The 15,012-nt window shown below is 43.6% G+C and overlaps 1 protein-coding gene across 4 annotated transcripts in view; it reads left to right on the top strand.

Moving 5' to 3' along the window:
• Nucleotides 1-15,012, top strand: part of FES (FES proto-oncogene, tyrosine kinase) — a 498,639-nt gene that overhangs the window by 291,927 nt on the left and 191,700 nt on the right. For all 4 annotated transcript variants that reach the window (XM_078683274.1, XM_078683270.1, XM_078683273.1 and 1 more), the window contains exons 10-11: nt 2,631-2,817; nt 3,705-3,782. In XM_078683274.1, coding sequence (XP_078539400.1) covers nt 2,631-2,817; nt 3,705-3,782 — 265 coding nt within the window. The remainder of the gene's footprint in view (nt 1-2,630; nt 2,818-3,704; nt 3,783-15,012) is intronic.

The following is a 15,012-nucleotide window of genomic DNA, read 5'->3' as shown; positions in this document are numbered from 1 at the left end:
TAAATAGCATCAAAACGGATCAAGACACTTTACTTGTTGATACACACTTGATAAATACACAATAAAATTATTTGTGGGCAGTATAGTTTCACCAGAAACACTCTACGGAAGATGTGCTGGATGTAGATGAATTGCCCCACCACACTAATTTATTTCCACCTGTTGGGGCAAGGACTTATTTTTTCTTATTACCCTAAAAATGACAAAACTGGGCTGTGCTTTTCTAATCCTCGATTCCTTGAAACATCATTTTTTTCCTGAGAGGTCGCTAACAAATTAAGTACCACATGAATTTGCTTCAGCAAAAGTAATTATTACATATACGCTGCCAAGTTACAGTGAATGGGCGATTTCAAAATGCGGGACGGCGGATTTCAAGACCTTTACTTTACCACAAGTCGTCACAAATGAGGCCCTTATGTTTTTGCCTGAGCCTACCCACGTGCAGGACACTGGAACTGTTTAGTGGGCACGCAGCGTGCATTACACATCCATAGACTTAGAGAACAGGGTTTTTTCTGTTTTTACCACATACAAATAACGGGCACACTGCCTATGTATGGCCTTCTTATGAATTTTTCCCTTAAACTCGGATTTGAAGAGCAATATAAAGCAGGGTCATTTAGCGCGTTTTTTCACCCTTTGTCCACAGTGACTCATGACCAGCACTGTGTCGCTTCTCTAGTCGCCGGGGCGTCACTTTGTTGATGCCTGGATTAAGAGGGCACTCTTTGTACTACCAGTCAGACAAGTGATCGAAGCATTTCCAAAACTGGACTTGTTATATTTTTTAAAATATGTTATCAGAAGAGCTAATTCCCAATTAATGATTAATTTACAACACCTGTTATGCAAACAATGGTCACTTCATCTAGACTTTGAAACGGTTTAATAATGTGTTAAAGTAGGAGGCTTTCCATGTTTGTGGGGGAAGTGTGCTTTAGAGAACTGGCTTGTGTCAAATGGCATTGGCATCCTGTAGGTGTAAACCATTGTATTTTGTTTCTGATCCATGTTCTAAATGGCAATAAAAGTCTTTATTAAAAATAAAATAGGCTGCTGTGCTTATTTTATAAATTAATTAATTTGTTCACGAAGAGTACTGCTCTATGTAACTCTTGTGTCTTTTATACAAGATAGAGCGCAAATTGCTCTTTCGTTTGTAAGGGTGCATTATAATCATGGGTAGTCCGCACTTGCATATAATCTTTTTCGTGTTAGCATTTGTGCCATTAGATCATGTACTATAATAACGTGTAAAGTGACGTGATAGGCATATTTCATATATATTTCATATATAACGTTGAGAAATTAACATTGCAATCAACTATTATTCGATGAAAGCCTTAACGTGAAGAATTTTAGATGTGACTAATGAACTATAAGTCATTTGAAATGTGACACATTTATTTAAATGTGCTCAATAATATTGATTATGTATATGTGTGTTTAATGAAATATGCTGTTCTCCGGGTGGCGGAGTTCTGTAGGCATGATGTGTATTTCTCCCTGTTGCTCTCGAGCTAGATTTGCTAGTAGAATTCATGTGTCTGCAGAACTGTCTCTTTCTCACTATTCTGTTGCAGGTGGAGAAACACATCTTTGTTAGTTAGAATAATGTCTTTGTTTTAAGAGTTAGGCTTAGGGAGGAAACGATACATTGAACTGTGTTGCTGATGATGTGGGATGGTGTTTCTTCTCACCGGAGAGAGCCTGGGAATCAATGTCATCGAGCCAAGGCCTGGGAGCCTCTCTGCCACATGGAAAGTTACCTATGAGAAGGTGTCTTGTGTGGATGGGGTGATGTCGCAAAGCCTGATGGGACAGTGTAAATCGATTCTTCTATTGGGGTTAGGGACATAGTCTGGGAACTTCTGCCTTGCCTTGAGAGAGAGCATATTCAAACGAGCTCTGTAGCTTCATGCTACCGAGCCCAATCAATGTGAATGGTCTTCTTAGGAAGCCTTCACTTGCTGACACCATTTCGGAACTTGCCTGGGAAACGCTAAGTAGGGATGTCATATTAGTGATAGTGTAGGGACAGACTAATGCTCTTTACCAAAAAACTTTAGATGAAGGGGACTCTTGACGTTGAGCAGTTATATACTATGTCCTAATTCTTGAACTGGTTATTCTGTGTATGCTACATCATCTTAACTTCACCCGTAGATTTTGCTTTGTATTAGTTCCAATGTATTTCTACGCCCTTATTTTAGATTGTTTGTATGTCCAGCTGTTCTTGGCTCGGTAATAAACTAACTCAACATTTAATCTGTGATTCCTCTGAGTCATGGTTCAATGGAACTGTAAGGCATAAATGGTTAACTTTAATTTCTCTCCCCTCCCAACTTTCAAGCAGACAGCAAAGAGACATCGGTCAGGGGTTCCAGAGTAAGTCTAGAACCTTCATACATGAGATGAGAACGGCAAGGTTCATCTATCACGTTAAACTTTCCGTGGTGTAAGAGTTTTCTTGTTGAAGAAAGATGCATGATAATCCATTGCTGTCAGTATTATTCTAATTGTTAAGAGTGCTGGTTCTATAGAGAGATAATACATTACAAATACCCTGCATTAAGGTAAATGTCTAGACTTCTCATAACCACGCATTTCTATTCCTAATGTTGCAGGGTGTACCTGTTAGGTAAGCGTCAGATCCTCCAGGAAGCATTTCAGCAGTTCTACACCTCTCTCTGCTCACAAACCAAGCTCCAAGCTCAGAAAGATTTGCTTCAAAAGAAGATTGCTGAGGTGGGCACCAGGGAACCCCCGCCAGCCCTTCAGCTCCAGGACGACCAGCAGTCCATCTGCTCAATTGTGAGTCTCACCAACCTTTGCGGTAGTCCACCAACTTACATAACACCATTGAGAGTATGATGCAAGCATTTGATTTCATATATATGCATAGGCCCCAAGTCTTGCATTCTTGCCTAATATACATTACTCTGCTGTAGTGTTCATATTTTGAAATTCCACTGGTTCATTGTCTTCTGAACATAACATTTATTCCAGAAATCTGAATATTTTTTCTTGGTAAACATCACATGCCATTACAACGCACTCGTACAACGACAGCGTTGTTACTACGCATGCACTTACTCTGCAAATCGGAACAACTACTTGCTCAAGGCGTCAGAAGGTGTTGGATTTAATATCCAACACCTTCCCTACTGTTGCACAGACTGGAGTTGGAATAGTAAATTATACTTGCCAACATCCAGCGCCCCTCCCTAGAGCAAGTCGTTGTTCCAACTTGCGGAGTAATGACATGCGTTGTTACAAAGCGGTCGTTGTAATGACATGCGTAAAAAAAGCATGCGGGAAAACAAGGCAAGCTCTTTTTCCTTATCAGCGAACTCTAAATCAGACACGTTAATCGTGTATATTGCGTTTCGCTAGCACATCAGGCCTAAGAAGGGGCATTTTAAGCGCACCTCGCTGAAACGTACTACCCGGCTTGTATGTCATGTTGTATCAGCGATGTACATGCCAAACAGTCATGCACAGAGTGAAGCAGGTCCACAATATCAACAACAAACAAAACTAAAATATTTTACCTCCTCCACCGCAGCAATCAGTCCCTGTAAAGTACAGAACAGCAGGTAAGGGAACTCTGATAACTTCAGTTTATGCACAAGAAAAGTAAACTCGTTGCAATGAACAATAATTTTGGTTTTAAGAGCTGTATTCTTCTCTCTTGCCAGGAACGGGACGGAGTAAAAAATTTAACTTTGGAAACAATAAAAAATCATATCTCCGGGATCTTTCGACCGAAAATCTCAGTGAGTAAATGTATTTGTTGTGGTTCTCTTTCTTTTCAGTGCCCTAGAATAAATGATGACATAAAATAGCTCACACTTCTGAAAGGCGCAAACCCACTGCTATGACAACAGGAAGAACAGGCACCAGGAAAGTCAACAGTTTGGGGCTTTCACAATGAACGCTTTTCATAGGGTGAAGCAGTAAGGCACACTCTGGATGGAAGGGGGGCCTCTGAGTGGATATTTCTCCCTTCTACCTCTACTCAAAGGCGATGAACACAGAAGAGCACTTTAGTATTCTATACGGTAAATTGATTAGGTATACATCATTTTTGGGTGATATTGTAAGTAAGGAGAGAAGCACTTAAGATTCATACTCTGTCCATCGTTGCATATGTTGCACAGACATGCTGTTGATGAGCATTGGAGATGTACATCCAGATTTGGAAGGTGGCTAGGCATTAAACAATGTAGAAGCCGCTGGCCACCAACACTTTGAGGTATAGTTGTGCGTCAAAAGCATATTGGAAGGCATATAGACATTTGGATAAGCTGGTTTCCTGGTGGTTTCTTGTGTAAACTGCAGGTTGAGGATGCCTTTGTGGATGCCTATAGGTCAAGCAGTCTGCAAAGAGGAAAGTGATGAATCAATCCAAAGCACAGTGGGACACAATAACCCTGAACTAAAGTGTCTCTAGCTAGGCCTAATGTCCTCATTATTGGAAGCTGCCAACTGGCTTATGAGACCTAGAAGGCAGGGTTCTAAAGTGTTAGTAATCCTTGGCGTTTCATTAACTATCTCTGTAGGGGCCGTTAAATGCTGCAACAGAGCTGAATTTTTGGGAGTATTGATTGACCTGAAGGCTGATGGTGTGACCTCAGAGTTGGATCTGTGGAGATATTGCTAACCTTTTCCCTGTGACAGAGAAATGAGTGACCTCAGTGGATAGGGATATTCATCTGGTTCCAGAAATGGTTACTTGAGAAGGGAGAGGATCTGGCCAGTTTTTATTATGAAGGGAGCAGTGATGTTTAGAAGAAAGATAGGGATGAGAGGGTTGGGAGTGAGTTTAGTGATGAGTGGAGATAGGCTCTCAGCTTTGCAAATTGCTTTTAGGAAGGGGGTATTTTGATTAAGGATTCGCTGATCAGGTTGGAAGAAGTGTATGTTGATGATGTTGCAAGAAGGCACCACACAAACACACATACTTGGTTTGGTCGGAGGGGGACATCATCTTCTGTTATGGATTTTATCGTGGTAGGAAGAGGAGCAAGAAGTGAGCTATGAATGGTTGTTCTGATGGGTAGGAGTGAGATGAAACCTTGGTAGAATATATTGGTGGGAATTTGTTCGCAACAACGCTTGCTAGGAGTAATGTTTAATGAGGTGGTATGGTGGTCTGATCATACATGTGGGATTAGTTAAAACAAGAGAAAATTAAGGCTGAAATGATGCAGTCTAAAGTGTGATCTTTCAATACTGAGGGTGACTTTACGTGTGAAGTAAGCAGTAGTGAATTGATAAGGTGCAGGAAGTTGCCTTCATGGTTGCCATGGTGGGGTGTCATGGGAGACCGACATCAAAGAGGTAGATATAGTTATTGGCAATTCTGACTGTATTTCTCCCATCCTCTCGGTTGCTTGCAATAACTTGTCTTTCCCTTAGTTTCTTTCACACATATTTTTCCAACTTATTTCTTCCTTCTCCTGTTGAAAGAAACTAATTTTCATTATTTCATGATCGTTTTTCACTATCATTCCCTTTTTATAGATATACTAGCAGCCCGCCCCAGCGTTGCCCGGGGCAGAAGGGGGCTGGGGGCAGCATTTCAGGCTTGCGTGCACTCCCGCCCCGGCCCCCGCCCGCCACGACATTTCCACTCCTCCCCGCGCTTCACTCAGCCGCACACGTTCCGCCTCCTCCCAGCGCTCCCGTGCTTCACCTACCTCAGCCCGACTTCACCGCTCCTCGTTCCGCCTCCTCACATCAGCCCGACTTCACCGCTCCTCGTTCCGCCTCTTCCCATCAGCCCGACTTCACCGCTCCTCGTTCCGCCTTCTCCCATCAGCCCGACTTCACCGCACCTCATTCCGCCTCCTCCCATCGCTTCTCGGAGCCGCTCACGTTCCGCTCCTCCCCGCGCTTCATGTATCTCAGACCGACTTCACCGCTGCTGTCCGCCACTCCTCTCCGCGCTAGATGATGTCAGCACGCACGTCCACGTTGTTAGCGCACACAGCCGGCGCTACTTCTTAGGGACTACTTTTGTTTTATTGTTTATTTTTTAAATAACGTTTATTTTTATTTTTTTTATAGCCTATGTCCATCTACAGGAACCCCCCCCTTTCCAACGCTGTATTGGGTGTTGCGATTAGTGGTGTACTTTTCGAGTTTACCTGGCTCAAAGGACACAGTTCTCTCTTTATAATAGTAGTATAGATATATATCTGTGTATTTTTGTTCATGAAAGGCCAATGGCCTTCATGGCCTTCAGATAAAATAAATGCAATTTAGGTCCTGTGCCAGCTTTCCATACAGTCTCCCTGGGTCTCCTTCTGACTCGCTATGCTCTGCGTGTCTGTCTGTCTTACATGTGTGCCCTAATAGCCTTTATTCTACAATATTGCCACTTTTACTGTTACCAGCTAGCCGTCACTTTGTCTTAGCCATTGCATTTTTAAGTCTCAGCAATTATATTCTAGCCACTGTGTTTTGTGTTCTAGCCATTCTATGTGCCAGCCTGTGTTTTGCCTGACTGTTTTGTTGCTGCATCGCCAGCTGCTTTTTACTGCTATTTTTCTCTCTCCTCCCGACTTCTGCTTCCCACCACCAAGCACCCCTCCTTCCCCAAGACGTACTTAATGGAGGCCGCAGTGCAACCCTATTGAGCAGGTCATGTGCCAGCTTTCCCAACAGTCTCCCCAGGTCTACTTCTGTATCCTGTCGAGTCGCTAAGGCCCAACCCTTTCGACACAGATCCTCCGCTGCCATTACCCTGATGTGCCTGCCCGAGTTTGCCTGACAAGACCGCCCCTTTCATTTCCTGTTTAGTTAGCCTGCGTGTCTGCATTGCATATATTCCCTCGTAGCCTTTATTCTACAATACATCGACTTGTACTGTTCCCAGCTAGCCTTCACTTTATGTCTTAGTCATTGTATTTTTAAGACTGTGACCCATTGTATTTTATCTTCTAGCCACTGTTTTATGTTCTAGCCATACTGTTTGCATGCCTTTCTTTTGCATGACTGTTTTGCCACTACCTCGCTGGGTACTTTTCCTGCATTTTTTCTCTCTTCTCCCGTTTTCCACCTGTCTAGCATTCCTCCCTCCCAAGGACTTACTTAATGGAGGCTGCAGCATGGATACACTGCCGGCATGCCAAAGTCAAGCATGTCTGTGCCCGTCCACACCTATACTGATCCCAGCGCCAGGAACCCTAGCCCTCCGAAGTATGGAGACTTCACGGTCTGCAATATCCGACCCCACTAATACCGCGAAGAAGGAGACTCCAAAACAAACCGATGTTAATCAATTTAGAGTATTGAAAGGCGCTTCAGGTCCATCTTCAGCTGTAAATAGGCTAGATGGCATTAAAATCAAAAGCTGTCAGCCAGGGTCTCGAGTGTGTGAGGAGCTAAAAGAGATTCATGCGGCAGCGGATGATTGGAGTTGGCTCCCGGCTATGCTATCTGGAAAAAAGACAGCAAAGATGGACTGATGCTGGGGTACTTCGTCCAATGCACCGACAGCAGTTAGAATTTGCTCTTGGAATACTAATGGTTTTAACACACTTGAAGAAGATGTAAATGTTGTAGGTTTTTAAAAATTGTTTGATTTGTTACTTTTGCAAGAAACGTGGAATTTGATCAGCACTCCGCTGATCGGCTATTACGAATATTTGAATGCAGCATGTAGGGACGCTGCATATGGTCGACCTAGTGGGGGACTCTCAATTTATGTTTCTTTAAGTCTTAATGTTGAACATTATGAAATAGACCTCCAAGTTAAATGGATTCAATGTGTTAAATTAATAGCCAGTCAATTGTTGATCATTTTAAATGTTTATTTAAGCTCGAAAAAAAGGTGCGATCACTCCAACTTACCTAGTTATGGGAAATGGTGAAAGTGCTATATTATGATAATAGGGATGCTCAGATAATTATTTCGGGAGATTTTAACACTCATCTTTTATCGTATAAAAAGCAGGCAACCCATTCAGGTCTTTTATCCCAATGGTCTAATTGTGAATTTATTAAATACAATCTAACGATGTTATATGATAGAGAGCACCTTCCAACATTTAATAAAGCTGACTGTCTTTCTATAATCGACTATACGATATTGTCAGATAAACTCTCAGAACAAGTTCAAAGTTATGAGATTGTGCCAAGGATGGAGAGCGACCACAATCCACAAGTTATTGCGATCAATTTATCCTTCGAGTATTTACCAGAGACTAAAATATTGGGAACGGCCCGGTCGCTTTTAATTTAAAAAGGTTAATTTGGAATGAGAAAACGGAGAAAGATATTATTGACTTTCTCTCTCTTCTAATCCTTGATGCGCAGGTCAAATACTCTGACGGAACTCCAATGATTGCCCTATGGCCCACCTTCTGCGGCTCCCTATTGAATAAATTTCCCAATAGGGAACCATCTGGGGCTGTAATTTTGAATCCTAGGAACCCAGGTTGGTTCTCCCACCACTTACTATATTTGAAACGGTCTCTTAACAAATCAATAAGATTAGTGTACAAAAAAGCAAAGGGATCTTTCTACTTTTTAACGTCACTTAAAATTAGAAATCTGAAGAGGGGTTATAAGAATGAAATCTGGAGGGCTAAACAATTGTATTATGAAGCGACCTGGGCCAAACTCCATTTCGCATGTAAGTCTAAGAATCTAAGAATGTTTTGGAGTATAATTAATAACTTAGAAAATGGTAATTTTAGAAATACAAGGGCCAATATAGATGAATTAAGTTGGATAAATTTTTTAATAATAAATTAACTTCCCAAGGCCACATGATAAAGGAGCTTGAATGTTCTGACACCAAGTGTGAATTGGAGCCAGGTGAAGAGTGCGACCCTCCCGGCACAAGGGATACATCAGGCTCAAGGGATACATCAGGCTCTAGGATTACTAAGTTATGGTCAGTAGACAAAGTTAAAAAAGTTTTATTTAAAATTAGATCAAATGGAGCAGCTGGTCCTAATGGAATGCCGAACGCTATTTTTAAAACTAAAATTGAGCATTGGCCAGAGATATTAACGGCCCTCTTTAATGAAATTCTTAAAACTGGCTGTATCCCGGATTCATGGAGGGGAAGTATAATACAGCCGATCTACAAAAGTGGTCCCCAGGAGAACCCTGCAAATTATCGATTAATTACCCTAACAGACGTAGATGCTAAAATATTCGCAAGTTGTCTGTTAGAGGAGTTATAGTCTTGGGGGGGAAAGAGAAGAATTGATCCCAAACTTTCAAACAGGATTTAGGAAGGGAGAATCGACTCTTACCAATTTGATTTTATTGTCTTTGTTAGGAGAAAGAGACATATGTAGGAAACAAAAATTGTACATCTGTTTTATTGATTTAAAAGCCGCATTTGATTCTGTACCCAGAAATATTCTTTGGAAAAAGCTAATGAATTGGGGTATATCAGAAACCCTAATAAAAATGATTAAATTATTGTATTCAAATACTTGGGTTCAGGTCAAAATAGGCGATGGTAGACATACTACCCGCCGCCTTAAAACAAATCTAGGCTTAAAACAAGGATGTGTGCTTGCTCCTTGTCTTTTTAAGTTATTTATGTCTGATCTCCCAACCCATTTTAATGATGTAAATTCACATTCCCCTCCTGTAATGGGTAAAGAAATCAAATACTTACAGTATGCGGATGATACTATTTTACTTAGCCAAACTATGATAGGACTAAAAAGTTTAATACATTCTTTTAATATATATGTAACCCAAAATGGTTTAACAATTAATATTAAAAAAACAAAAATAATGTTAATAGGGAAAGGCAAACTTGGAGTAAAGGAATTGAATATCAATGGTTTGTCTGTGGACTGTGTAAAAACCTATAAATATTTGGGAATAACATTTGATGATCGACTATCATTTAGACAGCATTTTAATAACTTAGAGGCTAAAGGTACCTCACTTGCTTTCGCATTTCATAAATTAAGAGGTAAATTAGTATGCCCCAATTATGACCACCTACTTAAAGTCATGAAAGCAAAACGTATCCCCTCCCTGGACTATGGATCCATTATTTGTATGGGTAGAGATGTGAAAGTATTGGAGGACATAGTTGCAAGGACATATAAATCAGTATTTAGGATTCCTAGGCAGATTTCACGTGCCAATTTAAGATTGGAATTTGGCTTACGGCAACAGCTCTTGGTACGTAAAGCTGCATTTGTTAAAACTCTATTGGCATTATCTCGAGCCGAGGAGGGCACGTTGGCCAATATGTGTTGGATCGAGATTTCAACAAGCGAATATTCTAGAAGCTGGGAATTAGGCCATGTAGATCGGCATTCATATTTTGCTTAAGTGGTGTCAACGTCCATATAATACACACATTTGTAAAATTTATGCTTACAGTGGAAATGAAATTATGTAAGGTTGATACCCAAAGTATATGTTAAATATGTTACGGCTGTGAAATGAGGATGCTGCTGTTTTTTAGGTTATGATGAATTATTTCTATGGCTCTTTTTAATGTATTAATAGTTTGCTTTTAGAGTACTACTTTTTAGATAATGTTCTATTTATTATGATAATTATTTTTATTCAAGGATACACGTGCACTTTATCCCTGAAAAATGCCAAGCCCTATAGTCTATTTTAAAAATGAAATAATAATTTTAAATTATCTCGATCTGGAAAAAGTTAATTGATTGTGGTCAACATTATGCATTGTATCCTGGAATATTTAATCTGGTAATGTGTTGTCTTTGTATTTATTTTTGTCCTTTGTTGTAATGGTTTTAATTAATCAACAAATAAATAAATCAATCAAACCTAGCCCTCCGACTACCCACAACAACAACCATAGATGCACAGGACTCCATTTCACATGCTGCGCCTGCAATCCAGGACCGACTGCCCATACAGGAACCCTCACCACACCCACCCAAGAAACCATGAACACCTCAAAAGTGCTCCAGTGATTCTGATCAACGTCCTGTCCTCATGCAGACACGCCACATAAATCTGGGACACCACAACCACCTTCGCCTGACGTGATCTTTATCACCGAGATGTGGCTGGACCGCCCCCTCTTCAACCCCCACCATCGCCACCGCAATGCCCAATGGCTACAAGATGATACAGCAAGACTGCGCAAACAAACACAGATGAGGCATCGCAATCATCCACAGGGAAATCTTCTGCTGCACCCTCACCGATAATTGCACCACACCAATCATAGAACCCCTTAAGTTCCAGCTCCAAACCGACACCAAGACAACCTTCACAGGCACCCTCGAAACCCGGGACCATAACCTATATTCTCAAACGACATCACTGAATTCATTGCTCCTTTAGCGGTCAACTCCAGACACTATATCATACTCTGTGACCTCAACTTCGACCTTGATGACAACAACAACGTCAACTCCACCAAGCTCCTGGAATGCTTGAGCACCATCGGCCTTGCCTAACTGGCCACCGACCCCACACACAACACAGGACACATGCTGGACCTGATCTTCACATCCAGCAACAGAGTTAAATGCAGCCAGGTCACCAAACTCACCTGGACCTACAATGCCATTGTCCACTCCACCACTGAAGGCTCTCCCCACGCCACCACCAAGCCCCCGAGCTCCTCCCACTGCAGCTGGAACAAAGTGACTGGGACCCAGTGGACGGAGGCCCTCAACACCAACAAGCCAGATGATGCAACAACCTGGAACAGGCTGTCCATAACTTCTTCAGACAAAAACACCAAATGCGCCAACAGATTTCCCCCTTGAAGACAACCAAACTAAGCACACACTCCATTTAAGCCAGCTGGTACACTCCAGAGCTCAGAACCATCCGGCATTACTGCAAACGACTGGAAAAACAATGGTGCTCCACCAGAGACCCCTCTGACTGAAATGCCATCAAATTAGCCATCAACAAGTACCACCAACGCATCAAAGACACAAAACAAGACTCCCTCACGGACCACATCAGAACAAGCACCAACCACACTAAGGAACTCTTTAAAATTGTCAGAGAATTATCTTACTATTGAGAACTCTGCAATACTTTGTCAGACTACTTCCACAGCAAAATAGCCACTATCTCGAACAACTTTGGCCCTCAACCCACCGATCTCACCCTCAACAACCTCAATAACTTCTGCCCTCCAAAAGACACCAGCGGCCCGATCATCGCTTGGACCCCGCTCACTACACAGACGACGGGAGCCATTGTGTACCCTCCATCCACTCCAGAGCACCCTCAAACCCCTGTCCCTACCATTTCTTCAACCTCTGGACCAAAGAAATAAGCACCAAACTTACCAATATCCTCAATGCCTCCTTCACCACTGCTGCCTTCTCCAACAAATGGAAATATGCCGAGATCAGACCTCTACTAAAGAAACCAACGGCCGAGCCCAGTGAACTCAAAACTTACCGCCCCCATCTTGCTGCACCTGTTGCCCGCCAACGTTCTTGAGGAGGCCATCAATCACCAGTTCACCAACTCCTAGAAAAAAAAGAAAACCTGCTCAATGCTTTCCAATCCAGCTTCCGATCCAACCACATCACAGAGTCCTCCCTGATAACAGCAACCAACGACATCAGATCCATACTTAATAGAGGTGAAACAGCCCTGATCCTCCTTGACCTTTCAGTGGTGTTCAACACCATATCATACCACACCCTCATAAACAGACTCAGCTGCATCGGCTTCCAAGGTGACAACCTCAAATAGATCACATTGTTTCTCACAGACCGAACTCTGAGAATCTGTCTACCACCCTTCACCTCAGAGCCTAAAAGCATTGTCTGCAGCATACCCCAAGGATCGACCCTCAGTCTCACCCTGTTCAACACCTACATAATGCCTGTCACCAACATCAGCAGACCCCATGGACTCAACATCATATCCTATGCAGATGACACCCAACTCATCATCTTGCTCACTAAAGACCCTTCCACCATCAGAAAAAATCCTTCCACAATATCATGACCAGGGTCTCTGACTTGTTGAGGACCAACTGCCTGAAACTCAGCACCGACAAGATGGAGGTGCTGATCTTCAGGAACAACACCTCCCAGTTGGACTGCTCCTGGTGGCCCCAGGAGCTCGGACCCACACCCACACCAACAGACCTTGCCCACAACCTCGGCATCATCCTCGATGGAAAACGTGCCATGAAGTGCCAAGTCAATGCAGTCACCTCCTCCTGCTTCCACACCCTCCGCACCCTCTGGATACTCTTCAGATGGATACCAATCAAAACCAGAAAGACCACACTTGTGCTATACGGAAATTACCTGAGACTTTTTAACGCTTGTATATATTTTAAAAATAGCATTTTACTTGGTCCTTACCTGCTCCCCTCATTTCCAGTCTGAGCCCCGTTCCACCGCGGCCTGTGCTGGTTGTGTGGAGGGAGTGAATAGACCTGGGCCCGGCCCCCCGAGGGTGTCGCACTTCTGGTAGGGGCGGGACCTACGCCCTCATGACCAGCATGCCAGCACCCCCACGCAGCGGACGCGTGCAGCCGGCGTGCCAGCGACGCGCCAAAGGCAAGCCCGTCTCTGTCCGTCCGACGCCAGATGCCAGAACCTCTGGTTGTCGGATGGCACAGCTGCCCCCTTACTCCCGAGAGGACATGCTTGCCCTTCGCACCTGTGCTCCCTGTGCTGACCATCTCTGGCACCCAGGTACCCCACACTTACGGTGCAACAAATGCGTGTTCAGGGCCACAGAGGTCGCTCAGACACCACCAGCGTCTTCCAAACCCACAAATCTCAAGGTATAGAGCCTGAACTGTAGGTCCCTGTTAAAACACCATGAAGAAATACTGGAGCTCCTCATGGACCGGTCCCCGGACCTACTCTTTCTAACCGAGACCTGGCTAACCAGCGACTCGACAGCCATCCCAGCCCTGGCCCTTCCGACAGGCTATACGATGCGTATTCAGAATAGACCCAGTGGTAGGGAGGGCAGGCTAGCTGTGATATCCAAATCTGCCTATTCGTGCACCCTCTCCCCCGTGAGTATACCTGACTGCGAATGCGCACTATTCAAGATCAGGATATCAGATAATTTCACTTTTTCTGGGCTCCTTATCTACCGCCCCCCTGGGCCGGCGAGCACTTTTCAAAAAACCCTGACCCTGACCATCTCTACCCTTGCCCTGCAGACAGCCAACGTTAGTATATTGGGAGACCTAAACTTACATCTGGAGCGCCTTGACTCCCATGACATCACTAACTTCCTGGGAGACTTGGACCGCTAACCCAATTAGTCAAAGGTCCATCACACCTGGCAGGCCACTTACTTGATCCTGTGTTCTCCAACATTGAGGGAATCAAAGTCCACGGCCCCTTCCTCTTATCTGGACGGACCACTTCCTCATCCACATATGCATCAGCACATTGGCTACCTATCGGCAGAATCCCCCCCCCCCTCTGGAGGCGCCCTTGGCATAAACTGGACGCTCCCAGTTTCGAGTCCAGCCTTAAATCCTCTCGCCCAGATTGGCCCAGTAATCTGGAGGAAGCAGACAAAGCCTATAGGGGGTGGATCAACAACTCACAAGACCACTTTATCCCCAAAGAAATGTCCTGGCCCAAACGCGAGCAGTCACATCCATGGTACTCCGAGATACTAGCAGCAGAAAAAATGCACTGCAAGATTCTCGAGCGCGCCTGGAGGCGATCCTACGACCCTCTAGCAAAGAACATCTATAGGTCAGCCACTAAAGCATATCACAAACTCATACAAAAAATAAAAGCTGCATTTAATACTAATATGATTAATTCCAGTTCCAATCCATCTAAAACCATCTTTTCCCTGATAAGACATGACTAAAGCACCAGAGGGAACCAATAGTCTCCAACTCGCAATGCGAAGATCTGGCCCGCTTCTTCATCAATAAAGTTGAGGGGATCTACAACCTACTGGGTACTAGAAAGTCTACCTCGACTTTCGGCCAACCCTCCTGCCCACCTGCCCCCCTTATTCCCTACAAACCCTCCCATCCCAGGCCCATAAAGATCTCAA

This window comes from Lissotriton helveticus, chromosome 3_1 (assembly GCF_964261635.1).
Source record: "Lissotriton helveticus chromosome 3_1, aLisHel1.1, whole genome shotgun sequence".
NCBI classification, from domain to species: Eukaryota; Metazoa; Chordata; class Amphibia; order Caudata; family Salamandridae; genus Lissotriton; species Lissotriton helveticus.
This window is presented reverse-complemented; position numbering and strand designations above follow the sequence as displayed.